At 43.7% G+C, this 23,451-nt stretch overlaps 1 protein-coding gene and 1 non-coding gene across 5 annotated transcripts in view; both read right to left on the bottom strand.

Moving 5' to 3' along the window:
* The window catches only part of Pigh (phosphatidylinositol glycan anchor biosynthesis class H), a 29,526-nt gene extending 28,330 nt beyond the window's left edge, over nucleotides 1-1,196 (bottom strand). For 2 of the 4 annotated variants that reach the window (XM_076921890.1, XM_076921891.1), the window contains exon 1: nucleotides 936-1,192. In XM_076921890.1, coding sequence (XP_076778005.1) covers nucleotides 936-1,115 — 180 coding nt within the window. In that variant the 5' untranslated portion in view covers nucleotides 1,116-1,192. Of the gene's footprint in view, nucleotides 1-935 lie in introns of all 4 variants that reach the window. The other 2 variants (XM_076921889.1, XM_076921892.1) reach the window with 2 other exon arrangements.
* Nucleotides 1,197-22,930: 21,734 nt separating this feature from the next.
* LOC143437194 (U6 spliceosomal RNA) lies at nucleotides 22,931-23,036 on the bottom strand. Its single transcript, XR_013106808.1, has one exon. It is a non-coding gene; the product is annotated as a U6 spliceosomal RNA (small nuclear RNA).
* Nucleotides 23,037-23,451: the final 415 nt, after the last annotated feature.

Here is a 23,451-nt window from a genome sequence, read left to right as displayed (position 1 = left end):
TCATCTATGTCTGAGCAATGATTATGCTCTGCCATACACTTTGATGGCATAAAAGTAATTGAACAAGGTATGATGACACACACCTTTGATCCTAACTCTAGAGAGGTAGAGGCAGGCTCCACATAAAGCCTTCCAGGCCAGCCAGTACTACATATGCTGAGACCCTACCAAAATAATAATAATTAATAATAATAGCAAAAGAAAAGAAAAAAGCTAAGGGATGTTTTAATGCAAACAATTGAAATTTACAGAAATAAACAGTTCTGGTGTATTAGCTCTATTTAGACCACTCCTGGATTAATATATTCATTTCAGGGCTACAGAGGGAGTTACAGCTAGAACTCAATCGTGAACAAGGGCCAACTGGACGATTCTTTTTACTTGGGAACTGTCACAAAAATAACAGCATTTGACCTTCGCAATATTTTTGAGCAACTGGTTTCATCTTAGATGTGTTAAAAATGAGGCTCAGGGGGCGAAAAAAAAAAAAAGATTAGACGGTCTGGAAAATAGGAAACACTCGTGTCTTAAAACTGGCAACTTTTTAGAAAATGCATTTAAATTGGGGAAGGGTTGGGAGAGGGGAGGTAGTTGACCTGGCCTTGAGAAACAGATATTGGGAGGCGATACTATAGTGCACAGTTGTGGAGGCAAAAACTTTTCTGTAATTCTGCTATGCGTTGGCAGTGGTACCCTGTAAGGAGTGATGGAGGAGGATGCACTGAGTTCTCTGAGGAGGTATGTTCGTTTTATGAATGAGCAGGGCAAGTGGCCCACTGTGGTAGAACGTCCAGAAGCACAAACTTCTTGGGGAAGGAGGACAGTCTTGCAGAGGGACGGCATCCCTGATCCAGGGAGTCCCCACCCTCCCGGACCCACGGGTCAGCCCCAAGACCTTTCCGAGTTCTCTGCGACGGCCGAGCGCTGGCCTTTACCTCGCACAGGGTGAAGAGCCCGTAGGCCGCCAGCCACACCGCGCAAGTGACAGCGGTGAGCGAGCACAGTGACAGCCGAGCCGAGCTGAGGCCGAACTCGCGGCAGTACGGTGAGTAGTACCGGCGCCGCAGGGCCAGGCGGCCGCCGCAGATATCAGAGAAGCTCTTCTCGTCCTCCATGGCCGCACGCTCCGGCTGGTCGCGCCGCTCTAGCCCACCGGGAGGCTCGAAGTCTCGATGGCTCCCGACCTTCCCGGAAGCCGCTCAGCCCTGCCCGCCACACGCTCTGCGCAGCCGTAATGGCTTACTGGGAGCGCGGCTGGGGCCCGGAGCTAGTTCTCCCAGTTTGTTCTTAGCCCAAACTCCCCAGAATCTCGGCACCAGTTTTGAACAGATTAAGATCTCTGTTCACTCGTCTGACTCATTTATATTGTTACACCAGAATGACGCCCCCCAATGGTCTGCAGGGTATTCATTCATTCATTCATTCACGCATTCATTTCCCTGCGAAGAGATTTTAGGTACTGAAGATTTCTGTCCCCACATAGCTTTTTTTTCCTAGTAGGAAAAAAACGATATAGACATAACTTAAGCAGTATTATTGACAAAAATGTTCAGACCAGTAGAGAAAGACTGGGCAACTAAGTAAAGGTCTTCATCACTAAACCTATAAGGGCCACACTGTTCTGTGGGGAGTTGAGGGAGAAATTTTCCAAAAAGAAGGACTAGGAAAAAGCAAAGCTTGGAGGCTGGAACGGATTTCTGTCACAGGAATCAAAAAACTAGCGAGGCTAGTATCAAGGGGTGGGGTGGGGGGATAAGTAGGAGGAAGACTCAGTTTTGAGCTGGACAGATGGCTCAGCTGTTAAGAGTATGTTGGTCCTAAAGATGGGAGGAGAAAGAACACCACCAAAATCATCATGGCCAAATTAATTAAAGCAAGCTTTTAAAATTCACACATCCACAGGCTGCCTCCTCCTGAGATGAGGTTCAGCTTTGGATGTGAAGACAAGCTTATATGGCTCAGGGGTAGGAAGGTTTTCCAGTGGGGGATTTGTCTGGCAAAACAGGGCTACAGGAGCAGAACGCAAGCATAGCAAGTTAGTCCCTTCTGCAATAAAGGCGCACGGTTGCAAAGATGGGCCTAACAAGGTGGTCATATAACCTTTTGAAGCAAAGGTAGGGTTGCAAGATGGCTATAAACAACTTTTTGAAACAAAGAGGCGATTGCATTCCTGGAACAGGCAGTACAGAACCATTAGTAGTTACGGTTACGGGTGGGGCACAGCTCTATCCTTGAAAAACAGGTTTAATCATAAACAAGAACGAACCTAGTTTGTCTTCGCTATAAGAAGGCTTTCAAACCTAAGATGGAGGCAGGCTGGTTCTCGTACTTATTCAGGAGGGAAAGATAATTGGGGGAACCACTACTAGACGCTCTTTACCACACTTTCTAAAGTTTTGGTTAAAAGAACAGGCCATACATATATTTGCATGGAACACTACTGTGGCAGTGCATAGAAGTAGTCTTACTTCTGGTCATGGGTAATTATTTCTACTGTTGAATTTATTCTTAGAACTTGAATCGCTATAAATATGAATAATGGAGAGACAAATGTAATCAAATAATTCCACTGATGACTCCACAGGCTCAGACTTGGCTTCTTGAAATCTTTTCTATGGCATGCTTGCTTTAGTATGTGCTTACACTTAGATTTCATAGTTCTAAGACTACTGTGTTATGATCCATCGAGAGAGCTCTGCAGGTAAAGCAACCTGCCTCCGAGGCTGATGACGTGAGCTTGAGTCACGGAACCTACATGGTGGAAGGCGAGAACCAGCTCCCACAAGTTGTCCTCTGATTGCTGTGTGCTCACTGGCCATGGCATGCCTGTGCCCACACAAATACATACATACATACATAAGTAAAAGAATGCTGTCTTATAGCTTTTATTCTATTTGATTTTGGTGGAGGGGTATTTTGAAACAAGATTTCACTCTATAGCCCAACCTGGCCTCCAACTTGAGCCTCAGCTTTTTGTGAAATGCTGGTCGTATGTTAATGGTCCATGTGAGAAAGTTACAGGCTACCATGTACATAAAGCCCAATTAAGAGTCTTTACTGGCCGAGCAGTGGTGGTGCATGCCTTTAATCCCAGCACTTGGGAGGCAGAGGCAGGCAGATTTCTGAGTTCAAGGCCAGCCTGGTCTACAGAGTGAGTTCCAGGACAGCCAGGGCTACACAGAGAAACCCTGTCTCGAAGAGAAAGAGAAAGAGAGAGAGAGAGAGAGAGAGAGAGAGAGAGAGAGAGAGAGAGAGAGAGAGAGAGAGAGAAAGAGAGTCCCTACTGGCCAGTGACCATGAGCAGCCTCAGAAAACCTCCTGGCCCCAAAGATTAGGGGTATAGTATTTTTAAAGGCAAACCCCCATGATGACATCAAGTGTTGGTCAGAGAACTAGTAACAGTTGCTTGGGCTGCATATTCAGGTTATGCATGGACCATAGTCAGGGTCATGGTAGGTCCTGAATATGTTGCCAAGGTAAACATGACCGTTTACAGTTTTAGGGAGCAAACATTATATGGAGTTAGGGTAAAATCAGGACAAGATCAAGACTATTGTCTCAGTCATTTCAATTATGCATATTAAGATATATGTAAGTGTCTTAGTTACTTTTCTATTGTTGTGACAAAATACCATAAGCAAGGCATGTTACAAAAGAAAGCATTTAATTGGGGCTCACATTTCCAGAGGGTTAAAGTTCATGACCATCACGGAGGGGAGAGTGGTGGCAGGCAGACAAGCATAACACTGGTGTAGTAGTTGAGAACTTACATCTGATCTATAATCACAAGGGAGAGAGAATACCCACTGGAATGGTGTGGGCTTCTGAAACGTCAAAGCCAGCCCTCAATGACACATCTTCTCCAACAAAGCCACACCTCCTAATCCTTCCTAATAGTTCCACCTACTAAAGACCACTTATTCAAAAACGTGAGTCTATGAGGGCCATTCTCATTCAAACCACCACAGTAAGGAAAGTCAAACATCGATTTCATCTCACTGTTAGTTTTGTTAATTGTGTATTGCATTTAAATTGAGATTTTTTTTTTCTGGTTCTCAGGGAGTGTGTATGTGTGTGTTTGTGTACATGTGTACATGCATGTATCCTTGTGAAGATTGAACCTAGACCTTCAAGCATGCTGGTGTTTTGGTTTGGTTTAGTTTTGGTGGTGGTGTGTTTGTTTGTTTTGTTTTCTTGTCTCTTAATATGATGAGAGGCTTCTTAAACCTTGGAATATAGGATTAAGAAAGCCGTGGCCTTATTTAAATCTGTTATGACTCTTCTGCCACTACTGTGTCAAGGAAACAGGTCCACATGACATCATCACCAGGTAGAGGTAAAAAGAAGTTCAGCCTCCTCACTTGGCCTCTAATGATGCCTGGTTGGGAAGGTGTTGTTTGTACTCAGTGACTTCTCCTCTGGGGTATGAGAGTCCTTGCTGTCCCCTAGTGGCTGGGTGGGTCAAACCTTAGCCCTGGTAAAGGTAAAGTTTGGGTCTCTCAGCCTTTGCTGACAGAGCTAAAAGTAAGAGCCACACTTTTTCCTGTGGTATTCGGGAGGAGTAGTTACTGCCTGAAGTTTTCTCTCTTTCTAAGCCATTCCTTTGCGCTTTGGCAAGATAAGGCAGGTTTTCCTCCGTGCATTTTGTGTGTGTGTGTGTGTGTGTGTGTGTGTGTGTGTGTGTGTGTACTGGCCTCACCACATTGCTCTTTCTCTTGCATCTGGTTTGAGGTACACAAGTATAACGCGCGCCTCCCGCGTCCCCCCATGCCCGTGGACGAGAAACACGAGAGACAGTATTCGGGTAGTTACTGCAAAACGAGGACTTTACTTCTTGTCATGGTAAAGCAGAAAGACGCGGAAGGGGCCTAGCTTAAATACACCCTAGAGTGACGTATTCACTTCTGGTTGGCTGTTCGCTCACCACGCAATATTATGCCTCGGGATGGGCAGTGACTTTGGCGCGCCTTTTGCCTTTTGCAACTGCGCAGTTAATTGTTTACAAGTGGGAGGACAGGATGTCCATGCCATCTTGGAATGGCAAATCACTGCGGCTCCCAACACACAAGGAAAAAGCAGAATTGTGGATTGAACCACTCTGTCACTCCTCAGGCCCAGGATCCCTAGCCAGTCTGCAGGGGTGAAAGGGTGTGATGCCTTTATAGTTACCTGTCACAAAGGTCGTGGCCAACCCACCTATAACTATAAGTAGGCTCATAAACAAAACCATCACAATTATTATTTTTTTTAGATATTTTATTTACACTTCAGATGCCATCCCCTTATCCCATTCCCCCCCTTAGAAAACCCCTATCCCATGCCCCCTTTTCCTTTTTGCATTTATACATTTTTTTTAAATAATGTTAATCATAAGCGTTATAAGTTTGGAATTGTTCAATCAGAGGTGTAACCCACTGACCAACCTAGATATAACAACTATCTTTGACTGGTGGAGATACATGAATATCTGCCTCCCTGTCTCCCCCCTCTTTCTCTCTTTCATCACCTAGCTTCTCCTCTCCTTCTTCTTCTCCTCTTCTTACTCCTTTTCTTCCTTTCAGTACTCCTCCTACCTTAGCTCCTCCTACACATCACCCTTCCTGTTAAAATGAAACTTTTCTCTCAAAATACAATTAGAGCATAATTATGCCAATTTGTACCAGTGAGGTACAAGATAGTCCTAATACCCCGTCCATCCTTTTGTTGACTAACCAGAACCTCTGTCATCTATCCTAACTAAACATTTAGTTCTGAACCTGGCTTTAGGATGAATGTCAGCTGACGACCATCCACTCAAATCTTTTCTCTTACGGTAAATAGCTATAAGTTTTCAACCCCGTCAGAAATCCAGAATGACTGAGTTAACTATAATTGTGGGAAGCACAAAGCATAGCTTCTAAAACTTAGCCAATTTATAGAGACCTCTGAACACCTGAAAAGCCCCTATACTACCGAACGTTGGAGCATCAAATCTTCAGCCTTCTGGCCCAGAATCATCTGACAGACCTTGGTGATGCAGGATTATTAAGGACTGATTACTCTATCTAGGCAGATATAATCAGTCGACTATTCTGCATGTGTCCTTTTCTGGACAGTAATTTGTCTGTAGATGGAGAGAGGCAATTCTTGCCTAGTGGCTGTTACCACACAACTGGAGTAACTCCAAGGATGCTCAATTTCTTCTTAGAATCCACGACAGGAAGCTGTCAGGAGCAGACAGGTCTCTAATCAATATGAACATTAATATATAAATATTTGTAGCATCAGTTCTATGGACTTCTGATGTTTTGAAAACCAACTATCCATGTAAGGTAACCTGAACTGTTGTCTGTTCACTCCTCTCAGCTATTTCTAAATAAAATATGGAAAACACCCTAACAATAAACTCAAAAATATGAATTTGCTATAGTCCCTTAACTCATAGGTTAACCGTCCCAAATCAGTTAAAAAAGTTAAAAAAGGGCTGGGTCTAGGCATTGTATTCCTAAATGTGTTATACAGGCACAATGCCCATGAGCATATCAATATTCATCTCATTTTTATATTAATAAGAGGCTCATACCAATGAAAACCTTAAATTTGAGATCAAAGTAAATTTTGTACCATTTAAGAAATTATAACTTCATCTTGATAATAATTATACAGATTTCTACCAATGGGTTATGGCTATGCACTAAGTCCTAGCTAATCCCCCCTGTTCCAACAAAACCACTACTTTTCCCTAGAAAGACAGACCATTATTAACCACATTAGTCCCCAAGCTCAGGGAATAGGGGCGCTGACTCTTCTTTAACTTCTTCAAGCTGATTAAGGGCGTTGAGATTTTAGAAGAGGGGTGGGGGGAAGAGTAAGTTGATAAGCCTCTGATGCTGTGTCTTCACTGAATCCAGATGGAATTCCAGGACATCAGAGGTTTGGGCAGGTTTGCTCAGTATGCTTGATGAGTAGATACACCAAGGCTGTGCATTCTGCAATATACAATTCTTAGAACAAGTTTTAGTATTAAGAGAAAAAAAAATTTCCCACCCCCAGGGGGCTGACTTTTTTTTTTAAAGATGTTGGTTCTGAAGACTTTTTTTTTCCCCGCTTGTTAAAATTGGTTGTAGTATTTACGTTTCAGATTTTATCCCCTTAGCCTACTTCCTCCCACCACCCAGAAATCTCCTATCCCAACCCCCTCCTCATGCTTCTATGAGGCCGTGACCGCACCTACCCCCCCCCACTATCCCCTCCCCGCCCTCACATTCCCCCCCCCACTGTGTGTTCTTTTTTTTTTTTTTTATGGGACCAAGAAACTCCTCTCCCATCTATGTCCCACAAGGCCATCCTCCCCTACATATACCTCTGGAGTCTTGGGTCCCTCCCTATGTGTTCCCAGGCTGGTGGTTTAGACCCTGGGGGGCTCTGGTTGTTTGGTATTGTTGCTTTCCACCTGGGGTCAATAACCCTTTCTGCTCCTTCAGTCCTCTCACTAAGTTCTCCATTGGGAAACCCCTGATCATATCAGTGGTTAATTGTGAACATTGTCCTCTGAGTGTGTTAGTCTTTGGCTGACCTCTAAGGAGACAGCTATATCATGTTCCTCACATTATGCACTTCCAGCCATCCACAACAGTGTTTAGATTAGGTGGCTGTACATGGGGTGAATACCCAGGTGGAATGGTCTCCTGATGGCCCCTCCTTCAGTTTCTGTTCCATGTTTTGTTTCCCTATTTGCTCCCTTGAGCATTTTTGTTTCTCGTTCTAAGTAGAACTGAGGCATCCCCTCTTGGTCTTCCTTCTTCATGAGCTTCATGTGGTCTGTGGGTTGAGTCTTCGCTAATCCAAGCTTTTGGGCTAACATCCGTGGAGATATGTTTGTGTAACTATCTTCTTTTGGGGTTTTTGGAAGATTACTTTCTTGCTTTTTCTAGGTTGTAGTTTCCCTCCTTGTGTTGGAGTTTTCCACCAATTATTCTTTGAAGTGCTGGATTTGTGTTGAGATACTGTGTAAATTTGGATTTGTCATGGAATATTTTGGTTTCTCCATCAATAATGACTGACAGTTTTGCTGGGTATAGTAGTCTGGGCTGGCATTTGTGTTCTCTTAGGGTCTGTATGATATCGGTCCAGGATCTTCTGGCTTTTATGGTCTCTGGTGAGAAGTCTGGTGTAATTCTTAAAGGTCTGCCTTTATATGTTACTTTGCCTTTTTCCCTTACTGCTTTTAGTATTTTTTCTTTGTTTTGTACATTTGATGTTTTGACTATTATATGGCGGGAAGTATTTCTTTTCTGGTCTAAACTATTTGGAATTCTGTAAGCTTCTTGTATATTTATGGACATCTCTTTCTTTAGGTTAGGGAAGTTTTCCTCTATAATTTTGTTGAGGATATTTACTGGTCCTTTTAGTTGGGAGTCTTCCCCCTCATCTATACCTATTATCCTTAGGTTTGGCCTTCTCATTGTGTCTTGGATTTCTTGTATATTTTGGGTTAGTAGCTTTTTGTATTTTGCATTTTCTTTGACAGTTGTGTCAATGTTTTCCATGGTATCTTCTGCACATGAGATTCTCTCTTCCATCTCTTGTATTCTGTTGGTGATACTTGTGTCTATGACTCCTGATCTTTTTTTTAGGTTTTCTATCTCCAGGGTATTATCCCTTTGTGATTTCTTTATTGTTTCTACTTCAATTTTTAGATCCTGCATGGTTCTGTTTAATTCCTTTTCCCGTTTGGTTGCATTTTCTTGCAATCCCTTAAGGGATTTTTGTGTTTCCTCTTTAAGGGTTTCTATCTGTCTACCAGTGCTCTCCTTAAGTTCTTTGAGAGAGTTATTTATGTCTTTCTTAAAGCCCTCTATCATCATCATGAGAAGTGATTTTAATTCTGATTCCTGCTTTTCTGGTGTGATGGGGTGTTCAGGGCTTGCTCTGATGGGGGAGCTGGGTTCTGATGATGCCATGTAATTTTGGTTTCTGTTGCTTACATTCTTGCTCTTGCCTTTTGCCATCTGGTTAACTCTAGTGCTGCCTGTACTTGCTGTCTCTGACTGAAGCCTGTCTTTCTAGTTATCTAGCTTGTGTCTGATCTCCTAGGGGTCCAGATGTCTCTGTGATCTTTTCCAGCTGCACTGATTACAGTGGTACCTCTAGGATGCCTCAGGATATGGTGCCTCCAAGGTAGTAGTCCAGCTAGGTGTCTGCTGTTCTGGGTGCAGTGTCTCCTCTAGAATATCTCAGGATATGTTGTCTGAAGCTCTGAATTCATTTGTTCTTCTGTGGCTCTGGATTGAGTGGACCTTCCAGTATGTCTCAGGTGGAATCCAGGGTCCACACAACAGCAGACCTGGCAGAGGTCTGATCCAGGCCTCAGATCTGAGAACTAGTTTCTAAGACACTGTCCAAGTTAGAGCACTTGGTATCCCTGCTTCCTCTGGGTTCTTGGAGGTTGGGGACAGAGCTGCCACCCAAGATCTTCTCAGTGCTCTGGCCCAGACTGGAAGCAACCATCACAATTATTAATTTAAAATTTTACATGGCATGGGCTTTAGAAACGAAGGCACAAAGACCCAAGGAGCTTATGTCAGGCTCAGTGAAGAATAAGCGGCCATGCAGAAAGGTGACTGATTGTTTAAAAGAATGTGACAGGGAAAACTCAGAAAGGCCTCTCTGTGTGACATTCTTTCCCACTGCATTTATTGCAGAATGCCAGTCACAAAGGGCTATCAAGGGCTTTGGGGGAGAGGAACTGGTTTCTACAAACTGGCTCGAGGACAAGAAATCCTGACTTCTGTTACTTGGTTTAGAGAGAAAGCAGGGTGAGAAATGGGAGACAGAAAGACTTTTCTTCTGGAGCAGTTTCAAGCTATTTCTGCTCAAAATATTTGTTTTTGAAGCTCCGTATAGTGGGCTATTGTGGTTTGTTTTAGGTGTGGATTTGTTATTGTTGGTTGGTTTGGCTTTTTGTTGCTATTTGTTTTTAATGTATTTATTTAATGTATGAGTGCTCTATCTGCATGTACACCTGCATGCCAGAAGAGGTCATCAGATCCCATTATAAATGGTTGTGAGCCACCGTGTGGTTGCTGGGAATTGAGCTCAGGACCTCAGGAAAAGCAGCCAGTGCTCTTAACTGTTGAGCCATCTCTCCAGCCCGTTTGTTTGTTTGTTTGTTTGTTTGTTTACTTATTTTTGAGACAAGGTCTATCCAAGGGTATGAAGGGACAACATGACCAACATAACTCTTTAAAAGGCACAGATTTAATTGGGGCTGACTTACAGTTTTAGAAGATTAGTCCATTGTCATCACTGTGGAAAGCATGGTAGCATCCGGGCAGACATGGTGTTGGAGGAACTGAGACTTCTATCTCTTGATCCAAAGACAGCCAGGAGGAGAATGTCTTCTACAGGCAGCCAGGAGGAGGCTCTGATTTCACACTGGGCAGAATTTCAGCATCGGAGACCTCAAAGCCCACCTACACAGAAATACACACTTCCTCCAACAAGGCCATATCTCCTACTAGTGCCATGCTCTATTGCCAAACATTGAAACACATGAATCTATGGGGGCCAAACCTATTCAAACCACACATTCCACTTCCTGGCCCCATAGGCTTGTAGGCATTAAAAACTCCCCATAGTCTATTACAGGCTCAACAATGTTTAAAAGTTCAAATGTTTAAAAAGTTCTTCTTTTCTGAGATTCATGCACTCTCTCAACTGTAATCTCCTATAAAATCAAAATAAAAAAGATCACATACTTCCAACACCACAGGCTATACATTACCATTCCAAAAACGTCATAGTGAGGAAATACTGGACCAAAGCAAGACCAAAACCCAGCCGAGCAAACTTCAAACTCTGTATCTCTCTATCTGATGTCCAACTCCTCTCAGCTTTGTTGACTGCAACACAATTCTTTCTTTTGGGTTGGTCCCACTCCCTCTTATTAGCTTTCCTCAGCAGGTATCCCGTGGCTCTGACATCTCTAACATGTTGGAGTCTCCAAGGCAACTTCAACTCATTAATTTCTTGTTCCAGTGTCTGGGATACACACATGATCTTCTGGCCTCTTCCAAAATGCTTGAGTCCAGCTCTGACCTCTGTAGCACTCTAGGCTCTGGCTGACTCCACTCCACTGTTGCTGTTGTTCTTGGTGGTCATCCCATAGTACTGGCATCTCCAGTACGTTGGGGTCTTCTACTTCAACTAGGCTACACCTTCACCAATGGCCTTTCCTGGCCTCTCACAGTGCCAAGCCTCAGCTGCTCTCCATGATCACTTTATGCTTTCAAAATGAGTGCCACCTAGGAGACTCTTACACATTACCAACTATAGCTGCTAGCACAAGGTGAAACCTTGGCAATCTCTGGAACACGGCTTCTTTGTAATCTCAGAAAACACGTTCCAGAAGATTCCACCTCAGTGTGTCTCATCCCTATTTAATCACTGCTAATTTTCTTAGCGACAGCTAAGCAGCATCAATTGTCCCAGTAACCCTGCCATTCTTGACTCTGAAGCCGGAGCCACATGACTGAAGCTGCCAGGTGCTGCTGCTGGCTGGGCTGCAACATGGCCCCTTGGTTCAATTACCTCTTCAGGTTTCTGTTTTCCGTAGTTTTCTTTCCCTGCCTAAGCTTGGCTGTCTTTGAACTTGCTCTGTGAACTGACCTTGAACTCAGAGATCTGACCTCCTCTGTCTTCTGAGTGCTAGGATTAAAGGCATGTACCATCACACTTGGACATAAACTTCTTTAATTCCTTTTTGCAAGCTCTTTATAAGCATGGCCACTATGCCTCAAGATCCAGGTCAACAGCATGAGTCATCCCTTGTCAAGATCCAGATCAAAAGCCTGTGTCTTCCAGCCTCAAGATATGGATAGCAGGTGTGCCCTCCATTTCTGCATTGTAGTTCATTCTAGGTATAGTCAAGTTGACAACTGAGACTAGCCATCACAATCCATCCCTTGTTAATTTGGCACTCGATTAATGAAAACAATAACAAATCAGGTCATAATAACACCTAACGGGGCTGGTGAGATGGCTCAGTGGTTAAGAGCACTGACTGCTCTTCCAGAGGTCATGAGTTCAAATCCCAGCAACCACATGGTGGCTCACAACCATCCATAATGAGATCTGATGCCCTCATATGGGTGTCTGAAGACAGCTACAGTGTACTTACACAAAATAAATAAATAAATTCTTTAAAAAAAAAAAGAGTCCAAAAAATAAATAAATAATAACACCTAACATGATATAACTATCCTTTGTTCAACTGCAAGTTTAAACCATCAGTTTAGCTGGGTGGGATCTTGTCCGGAAATCACCACTTCCTTAATTACATTTAATATCTTTGAACACAGGATTTAGCGCCATTCCACTTCCTGGTGCCCCTTTAATATTTGATCCGCACATCTTGTACTTTTTCTGTCTTAGTTTGCTACATCTGATCAAAAGTTTCCTCGTAAGAATGAACTGCAGGACAGAGTCTATGGTATGGTGTTTTGAGATTTTCTTTGTCAATTAATTTAAATCTCTTTAGCCTCAGGCAGACAAGGGCAAAAAGCAGCTACATTTTTTTCTCACCAAAATATCACAAGAACAGTCTCTAAGCCACATACTAAAATTTTTTTATTTCTGACCCCTTTTGAGCCAGGCTCCCACAGTTAAAATCACCCTCAGGACCACTGTCTGCCATGCTTCTAATCCTATGGCCCATTACGCTCCACTTAAAGCATCAACTGCTTTTCAAAGTCCCCGAATCCACATTCCTTCAAACAAAAGCATGATCAGGTCTATCTCAGCAATACCTTACTCAGGAGGCAAAGGCAGCTGATCTCTGGGTTTGGGGCCATCCTTGTCTACATGTTGAGTTCCAGGACATCTGGGACCACACAGAGAGAAACTGTCTCACACAAAACAAACAAGTGAAAACAGTGGATGTCAGAGATGGCTCAGCCTGGGCAAAACCATGAGGTCCAGAATTCAGATCCACAGCTTGCAGGGTGGGCATGATGGTCCACCTATAATTCTAGAACGCCAGAGACCAGGAATCAGAGCAAACTGGCTACTTAGACTAATCAAGTGAGTGAGTGAGCTCCAGGTCGAGGTGGGAGATCCTTTGTCAATGTATTAGATGGAAAGCAATTGAGAAAAACACATGACATTAACATGGGGATTCTACACACATGCACACATGCCAGTTCATCTGTACATACACTTATGTATACACATACATATAGACCACACACTCAGGGTGCCGGAGAAGGCCAGGGGTGAGAAAAGGAAAAACAGAAGGAAGAGCTTTTTTTCATGGAGTCACAACCCCACCTTGTGGCCTTCCACAATAGTGACACTTGATAGTTTCAATTTAATTCAAGGTTTTTGTGTGGAAGGTTTCTCTCTTTGTGATATCAGGATGTCTTTCATTTTTATACACTAAAGTGCTAGGTTTCCTTTTGGTGTCTTTGTGATTTGGGTTGGTTGGTTGCTTTTGTGGTGCTGGTAGTTGAACTCAGAAATTTGTGCAATCTGAGTTATTTACCGCTCCAGCCCGTACTACAAGCTTTTAAATCACACAAACCAAAGTTATAAGAAAATTTATTTTAAAAGATGAACCTAGCCAGGCTTGGTGGCTCACACCTGAAATCCCAGCACTAGGGAGGTGGAGGCAGTCAGGATCATGAGTTCAAGGCCGGTCTGAACTATGTAGTGAGGCTGTCTCAAAAAATAAACACTCAGACAGACAAAAGAAAGAGTGGATCTAAATGTAAGAGACAAGTAGATTCAGTTAGTTCAGAACACTTTTATTACCTTGCTTATAATCACAGCTGGTGCCCCAACAGGCCAGGCTCAGCCATTCACTTTCTATAAGACAATTAAAGAGCCAAATTAATGCTGAAAAGCAAAAAGAGATTTATTACATGTGTCCATATTGGAAAGAGGGACAAAGAGATCCAGTGACACCACTCACCTAATGCTCCACCACTCACCTAATGCCCCACCACTCACCTAATGCCCCACCACTCACCTAATGCCCCACCACTCACCTAATGCCCCACCACTCACCTAATGCCCCACCACTCACCTAATGCCCCACCACTCACCTAATGCCCCACCACTCACCTAATGCCCCACCACTCACCTAATGCCCCACCACTCACCTAATGCCCCACCACCCCAGTCCATCTTCATGGTCCCAATTTGAAAGTGAGGCTTAAGAAGAAGGCAGGGCATACATAACTATGTAGTCAGTCCAAGGTGTGGTCCCTCAACCACCACAGTCTCCGCTCCAGGTCTCTCCTGCAAAGTCATCAGACAAGTTCTCTTGGTGACAAATTCCCTCGCCTGGTTGCCAACAGGGCTTCTACATTGTCTTCCAGCAAAAAACTCCTGGGGAAATTCTTATTTCTTAGAGGTCCATGTTTCAATGGCTTAACAACAAAAGAGGAGCGTGTATGTCTCTTTAGAACATTCATTCCTGCCAGACAGGCTGCTTACACTTCCCCTCAATTTTATAAGCTCATTCTTCAGCCTGGCTTGTCTGGAACTTGCGCTATAGACCAGGCAGGCCTCAGACTCACAGAGATTCACCTGCCCATCCTCCCCTACCCCAAGTGCTGAACCAAGCCCACAGAAAGATAAATTCTTTTTAAATTTGGTTTGTAACTCTGGTTTCCCTGGAACTCGCTAAGTAGACCATGTTGGCCTCAAACTCAAAGAGATCTGCCTGCCTCTGCCTCCCCAACAACCCCCAGTGCTGGGATTAAATCACGAGCCACTATGCCTGACATAGAATTCTGAATACTAGCTTCTCTCTATTTCAAAGCATGTTTGAACCACCTGAAGAACTTTAAAAACCTGGGTCCACCTCACCATTAAAATGAAAAAGATTTGGACATAAGTATTTTCTAAAACTCCCAAGTTCCGATTAAGGAGCTGCCAGGGTTGAGCTCGGCCAGGAGGAAATCCTTTCCTTGGCCAGCCTCAATATTTAGACGCTAGAGGGTAGATGCCGGAGAGTTAACTGACCACAGACAACTGGGAAGAGTTATTTACACTGTGAGGAGTTGTTCTGTTGTGGAGTGTCCACCAGAGAAGACTACTGGGACACAGGCTTAAGCCAATAGAAATTTTTTATTGGCTGGCTGGCAACTACACTGAATGTTCAGGATTCCAGTGTAGCCCTGAGCCTTTGTCAGGGTGAGCTTTAAAACACAAAAACCATATCCTGAGGTGACATACTTCAGTTATTAAAAACAGTCACAAAGCAGGACTACAGAGGCCAAAAGAAAGGTTAGTACACTTGGAGACTTTGATGGATTAGGTCTTTGTTTTCATTTTGGCAGATAGTGCAGTCTACCTGCTGGGTTTTATGGACTGAATGGTACTTTCATCATGGAGTCAGTTGTGCTAAGGTCTGGGGTTCGATTACAGCTCAGTCATGAATAACTTTCTGAGTGGCCAGATGAAAGCATAGCTATAATGACAGAAGAGTGGGGCATTCTGCACTTGAGTGAAAAACTATTGGAAGGTTCTCCTGAGCTTTTTGGTGCAAACAAACAAACAAACAAACAAGATTAGTTCTTTCTGGTGCTGAGTCGATCTTTTCCTAGTTAGGAAATTTCTTTTTTTTTTTATGTTGTGTGCATGAGTGATTGCCTGCATGTATATATGTGTACCATGTACATGCCTGATGTCTCTGAAGGCCAGAAGAAGGTGTTGGGGCTCCTGGGACTCAAGATGTAAATGGTTATGAAGCAAGCACCATGTGGTGCTAGAGACCTAATGAAGAGCAGGAAGTGTTCTTAACCACAGTTGCTGCTAAGTTCCAGGACAGAGATGCTACAGAGTCCAGGGGTTAGTGACTGATGATGGACCATTTCTTTGGGTCCTCCTTTCTTTAAGATTTATTTATTTATATTTTATGTATATAAGTGGTCTTATATTTGCCTGGTGCCCATGGAGATCAGAAGATCCCCTAGATCTGGAATTACAAACTGTACATGGGTACGGGGAACTGAACCCAGGTCCTCTGCAAGAGCAACCAGTGCTCTTAACAATGGATTCAGTCATTTCTAAAACCACTAAGCCTGGGGCCTGTTTCTTCTGCCATACTCGCCAAACACAAAACACACCTGCGTCTAAATGTAGCAGTGTGGGACAAGAACTCTCTCATATACCAACAAACGATTTAGCTCTGATATTATCCAGACATATGAAATCTCAGAAGTTGGCAATGGTGGTGCACACCTTTAATGGTGGTGCAGCACTTGGGAGGCAGAGGCAGGCAGATCTGTGTGAGTTCGAGGCCAGAGTAGTCTATAGAACAAATTCCAGGACATCCAGGACTACACAGAGAAACCCTGACTCAACTCACCACTCCCTCAATAGAAAAAAAAAAAAAAAAATGTCCCAGAAGTAGCAAGAACTTAGTTCCACAGGACTTCCTCAAGCTAAGGTTCTGGGGTAGGGAGCGGAGAGGACTTGGAATAGCAGAGAGAAGTCCCCTCCTGTTGGGAATTGGTTCTAATGCTTTGTCTTATTTTGGCTCCCAAAAGCCACACTTCCAGATCTGAGGGTCCCCGCCCCCAGCTGACTTCGATTGATCATAAAGAATTGCTGTACAGCCAATGGCTGGGCAGGGAGACAAGGCTGGACTTTTAGATTGCTCTGTCAAGGGATGGAGAGAGAGGAGAATCACCAGGATTCGGAGGCGGAGATGAGATTTAAGAGCTGCAGGAGAGAAACCGTCCAGCAATATAGGTGGAAGGGAATACCCTATAGGACCCTGTGGGGTGCTGCCTAGAAGGTAATAGGGGGCAGCAAAGATAAAATATAGATTTAGAAAGTGTTAAGCCAGGAATACTGGAGGGAAGTGTGTGCTAGCTGTGGGGAGGTTTAGAAGTGCCCAGGCATTGAGCTAGTCAAGGCATATCAAAATTAGCTGCCTAGCTGGTGTTATATGTCTTTCATTAGAGAATCCAGAGAGCTCTTGGGCAGGTGCAGAGCAAGTGCCACCCGCTGGGAGCCAAAGCAGTTAAACTAATTCACCACTACACCCTCCTGGCTCCCATTACACCCTCCTGCCTCCCACCCTTCTGCTTCTCAAGCTGGAACCCTGGCAATGGACTGTGTTCAATGCCGTGTTAGTTTTGGCTGTCAGAATGCACTGGACACTGAGCACATCTTTAAGCCCCAGTAAGTCATAGAGATATTTTACCACTTTGAAACTGTACAGTGATAAGATGTTCCTGGGAGAGATCAACCCCATGAAGCCAGAATGACATGTCCTCAGATGTGGTGAGAAATTCTATTGGATGTCAAAATAACAATATTATCAACAGAAAGACTAAAACCCATGAGTAGACAAGGAAAATCATCCTCACTTCTGTGCTGGATTCTTTTTAAAAACAAACAAACAAACAAACAAACAAACATATTTCCACCTGGTGATTGTACTTTGATATCAGTATTTTCTTATATTGTTTTGGTTATTATTCCTATGATAGCTTTTCATTTCTTTCTCCCTCCCGTTCTCTCTCTCTCTGTCTCTCGCGCTCTCTCTCTCTCGCTCTCGCTTTCTTTCTTTTCATTCTTTTGTTTTGCTTTGCTTTCCAAGACAGGGTTTCTCTGTGTAGCCTTGGCTGTCCTGGAATTTGCTCTGTAGACCAGGCTGACCTCGAGCTCAGCAGTGATCTGCCTGCTTCTGCCTCCTGAGTGCCAGGATCAGAGGCGTGCTGCACCACTCTGAAAGCTTTCTTACTGTAGCTTGGAGTACATAATTGCTTTCTAGTTTTGAAACGCTAGGTCACTGGTTGAACTTCACGGCTCTTGCTGTTGTATGTCGTATCCAACTGCCTGATATACTTCTATTCTGCAACCTTTTCTGACTAAACCCCTGGGGACTGTGCTTCTCAGTGCAGACTCCAGGTCCCCCTGGCTCTTTCCTGTCACCCTTTCAGTCTGTTCTTCTAGCCCATCTCCATTCTTTTGTGACACTGGCTGATGCACAGAAACACTCTCTACTCTGCTAGGGACCCCATAGCCACCAGTCACCCGTGGCTAGAAGGCTGAGTGGGCAACAGCAATCAAGGAATGATTACCCACTCAACAAAGACCAGACAATGCGCAGGCAGTAAGAGACAAGCATTGAAGTAGGATGTCTTCATCAAACCTCTTCCCCCAAGGCTCAGGCATTTATTTGAAAGAGGAGGAGAAAGGATTCTAAGAGCCCAAAGTAATAAATGAATCCAGACATGGCTTGATTCACTTGAACTCACTTGAAACCAGGACAGCACATGTTCAAGCCAGACAAGGTCCAGCACTAAGAGGGTTAAGATGACACAGGGTCCCATCTCTAACCAAAAACCTATTTAAGATTGATTCCTGCTGGTAGATCAGAATTTTCTCCAGTGGAGTGCCACAGAACACACTGGATTTATCAATCATACTCGAGGGCAGGCCCCAAGCCCAGGAGTAGTTGGCCAGCATAAAAGGATCTCCATGTTTTTGTGTGGTTTTTGTTGCTTAAAATTAGTTTTGTGACTATAATAGGTGCTAAAAGTACATTTATATGTTCTAAGATATGAAGAAATAAATTGTTAAAAACCAAACTAGACATTTGAAGGGTTTTTTGTTTGTTTGTTTGTTTTTGTTTTTCGAGACAGGGTTTCTCTGTGTAGCCCTGGCTGTCCTGGAACTCACTCTGTAGACCAGGCTGGCCTCGAACTCAGAAATCCACCTGCCTCTGCCTCCCAAGTGCTGGGATTAAAGGCGTGCGCCACCACTGCCCGGCCATTTGAAGTATTTTTAAAAGTAATTTTGTCCTTTGGCTGGAAGAGATGCTTCAGTGGTTGTGTGCTTACTGCTCTTCCAGAAGACCTGAGTTCAGTTCCCAGCACCCATGTGGTGGCTGCATGTAACTCCAGTTCCAGGGGCACTAACACTTTCTGGCCTCCATGGGTCTCCACACATTTGTGACAAACACATATATACACACAAATAAAAAAATAAAATAGTTTTATTTTAAAAGGTATGGTTTTTCTTTTATTACTAAGGTGTAATGTGACTGCCCAATATTTTAATGTGAAAGCATTAAATTCAGAAGAGTGGCTGAGGTGTTGCTCTGAAGGAACAAAGAGAAAGGCTGGCTTATACAGAGGAATGTCTTGCCTGGGTTTCCACTCTCTCTGCTATGCAAACCAAATATTTGGGATTGATTGGTTGGCATCAACTACAGGATGGGGTGTGAGTTAGAGGGTGAACCGGGGTTGGCTCAGTGGTAGAGCACTTGCCCAGCATGCTGGGGGCCCCGAGTTCCATCTCCTGCATCACAGGGTGAAAAAAGAAAGGTGAGTACAGATGGCAGAAGGGACTTCCTGGAGGCTGTTTACCTTGGCAATGGAAACAGGAACATTCCCCAGGCAAGGGCTGCAAAGTCCAGTGTGTGATTATTCCAGGAACATACAGTGCCTGGGTGACCCCATCTGGAAGATAGCAACTAGACTTTATTTTGGCCATAGGTCCACTTAGCTACTTGGGACCTTATTTGAACACTCAAGTAAGATGTTTCTGAAGTGAGTGCAAAGGGGTGACACACGGGATACAAAGTTTATTCTCAGACACCGAGCCAGAGACCTTTGTTACTGTGCTGGCCAACGGTTAATAAGTTTTTGCAATAGCCTCTCTAGTCTCTTCTAAAAGAACAGAGATACTTTCGATTATAGACCCTTAAAATTGTGACAACAGGGAGGTGGTACCTGGATGGGAGTTGTCCCAGGACTAAGGGGGCAATAAAGTGAGAAGAACAAAGACCCCAGTGGACTAAATGAGCCTCTTGCTAAACAAAGCCAGGAGACGGACACTCATGCAAACAGAATTGCTGCGGAATTCTGTTTATTATATTATGTGTCTGGAGTTTTTTAGCCTCCTACTGGCTGCTGAGACACAGGCTGAGCAGCAGTGTCCCTCAAAGGCAGTGACCAGAGCATGTGTTCTCTTTGGTCACAAAGTCTAAGTGTCAGGATATAAGACAAGAAAGGGCCATCACATAATTTTTGGTTTTGTTTTGCTTTTTACTGTTGTTTGTTTGTTTTAGGGACCCTCAGGAAAGTCTGTGTAAGTTGAGCTCATGCTTCTGGAGAGGTGACTCAGTGGTTAAGGGCACTTGCTGCTCTTCAGAAGGACCCAAGTTCCCAATATCTACATTAGTGGCTCACAGCCACTTGTAACTCCAGCTCCAGGAGATCCGATGCCCTCTTTTGGCTTCCTTTGGTACATACATACATGTAGTAAGCACACATGTGGCACAAGTTAGCACACACAGACACACACACGTGCATGCACACACACAAATAAATACACACAAAAATAGATGTTGAGGTGGGGTGGCTGGAGAGATGTCTCAGCAGTTACGGGTGCTTCCTGCTCTTCCCAAGGATCTGAGTTCAAGTCCTAGCCCCCATGTCAGACCGCTTACAACTTAGTAACTCTAGTTCCAGAGGATCCAACAACTACTCTCAACCTCCCAGGCACCTGTACTCATGCACGCAAATCCACACAAAGTCATACCTGTGCAACATTTAAAAAAAAAAATAGAATGAATCTTTAAAAAAAAAAAAAAAAAAAAAAAAGAGGTATTAGGTGGTTGGGAGTTGTACACCAATCATTCTGCAAAGCCAGCTCCAACCTCAGGTTCACCAGCACCAATCCCTGTGCTCTTCCCCGTGCTTCTACTATTCCTAACAATAGGAATCTGGAGGTATCAACAGATCACTTTAACCCAAGAAAACTAGTTTCTCCTCATCCTCATCTGCTTTCTATTGCTATGATAAAATTTTCTGGCCAAAGGCAAATTGGGGAAGAAAGAGTTACTAGGCCTACATGTCCATGTCACGGTTTATCGTTGAAGGAATCAGGGCGGGAACTCAAGGCAGGAACCTGGAGTCTGGAAGGCTCCAGAATGCTGCTCACTGACGTCCTTTGCGTGGGCTTGCTCAGCTTGCTTTTTTATTCAACCCAGGAGCACCTGCCAGGAGGAGGTTACAGTCCACAGATCTCACAGCAATCATTAATTTAAAACAAAACAAACAAAACCCCCTGCCCCACTGTGATGGTTTGTATATGCTTAGCCCAGGGATCGGCACTATTTGGAGGTGTGGAATTGTTGGAGCAGGTGTGTCACTGTGGGTGTGGGCTTTAAGACCCTTGTCCTAGCTGCCTGGACGTCAATATTCTGCTAGCAGCCTTGAGAATAAGACATAGAATTCTCAGTTCTTCGTGCACCATGCCTGCCTGGATGCTGCCATGATCCCACCTTGATGATAATGGACTGAACCTCTGAACCTGTAAGCCATCTCCAATTTAATGTTGTCCATATAAGAGTTGTCTTGGTCATGGTGTCTGTTCACAGGAGTAAAACCCTAAGGCACCCACAGACTCGTCTATACAGCAATCTGATAGTCATTTCCCAAGCTAAGGGTTCTTCTTCCCAGATAAGTCTAGTTTGTGTCAAGTTGTTAAAAAGCTAACCAGCACTGGTCCCTGCAGCAGGGTTCTAGAATGCTGCCTGTTAAGAAGTGTCACCCTTTGCTAGTCTTTGTCAGAGGTCCCAGATCTCAGCTGCAGCAGCCCCAGGGTAAGCACTGCTCCAGTCTGTGAAAGCTTCATTTGGACAGGAGAGTTGGGATTATTCTGAGTAATGTTTGTCCAGAGATTTAGCAAATTACAACTATATGGACAATAATTTTTAGTCATGAAATATGTTTGGAATGTAGAAGGTTGATGATCAAGAGATGGGCTGGAGAGATGTCTCAGTGGTTAAGAGCACTAGCTGCTCTTCCAGAGGACCCAGGTTCAGTTCCCAGCACCCACACAGCAGCTCACAACTGTCTGTAACTCCAGTTTCAGGGAATTTGACACTTTCACATAGACATACATGCAGGCAAACACCAATGCACCATGTGTGTGTGTTTGTGTGTGTGTGTTATTTTTTTCTCTTGAAATAGAGTCTCTAAGTCTTTTCTTTGGAGCATAGGAGGCTTAGATTCAAGAGGACTTGTCTGGTGTAATTCAACACTTCCAGACATACAACCGGTCTCCAGGGCTCTTGCAGACACTAATGTTATCATTCAAGAAGGTGCTGGAGCCGGGCGGTGGTGGCGCACGCCTTTAATCCCAGCACTTGGGAGACAGAGACAGGCAGATTTCTGAGTTCGAGGCCAGCCTGGTCTACACAGAAAAACTCTGTCTGGAAAAACCAAAAAAAAAAAAAAAAAAGAAAAAAAGAAAAAGAAAAAAGAGAGAAGGTGCTGGAAAGCCTGGGAAAGTTGGGCTGGTGAGACGGCTGAGTGGATGAAGGTACTTAACACGAAAGCCAGATGATTTGAGTTTGATTCCATGGTGGAAAGATTGAACATACTCCTGAAAGTTGTCATCTGACCTCCACAAGTACATGTGGGACACCCACATTGAAACATACACACACACACTAATAATAATAATGATAATAATGTTAATTATTATTTATTAACATACATTATTATTATTTGTTTATATATTTTGAAATAAGGTCTCTTTATGTATCCATACCTTGCTGTCCTGGCACTCTATATGTGGACTAGTTTGAACTTAGAGATCCACCTGCTTCTGCCTTCCAAGTACTAGGATTAAAGATATATTGTACCATATATGGCTATTAATTTTTATTTTATGTAGATGTGTAAGTAAATGCCTGCATATATGTTTGTATGCCATTCATGTGCCTGGTGCCCCAAAAGACATGAAAAGGTCTTCAGATCCCATAAAGTTGGAGTTATAGATGGTTGTGAGTTACCATGTGGGTCCCGGGAACTGAACCCAGGTCTTTTGCAAAAGCAACAAACACTCCAAACCATTGAGCCATTTTTAACTGCCGAACCACTTTTATAGCCCCATGTTTTAAAGGATGTTTTTAAATATGAAATAGTTCATAAATTGCATGTCATCCTTACATAGGGGCCATGTTAATCTTCTGTATATCAGTCCTATTTTGGTATATGTGCTGCCATTGTGAGCTCTAAAAATATGATTTTCAAAGAACTGGGAAAGTAACCAAAGACCCATTTGTATTATTTTGTTTCATTAATTGCTATTTTTGAGACAGGATCTTGCTATATAGCTCAGACTATAACAGGGCCCCAGACCTTAGCACAACTGACTCCATCAAAGTCCATAGTTCTGGAAATCTCAAAATGTACTAACCTCGCATTTTGGCTTCTGTAGTTCCAGTTCTGGCTAACTGTTCTTGTTAACTGAAGGATGTCAACCCAGAACATAGTTTGTATGCTTAAAAGCTCATCCTGAGAAAGGCTTGGGGCTACACTGGGATCCTGAACACTCAGCAAACACTCAGCATAGTCACCAGCCAGCTAATAAAGACTTTTTATTGGCTTAACCCCATGTCTGAGTCTTCTCTGGTGAACACCCCAGAAT

The sequence above is a fragment of the Arvicanthis niloticus genome, chromosome 23 (genome assembly GCF_011762505.2).
Source record: "Arvicanthis niloticus isolate mArvNil1 chromosome 23, mArvNil1.pat.X, whole genome shotgun sequence".
Taxonomy (NCBI): Eukaryota; Metazoa; Chordata; class Mammalia; order Rodentia; family Muridae; genus Arvicanthis; species Arvicanthis niloticus.
Note: the sequence above shows the minus strand (reverse complement) of the source record. Positions and strands in the feature narration are given on the sequence as shown.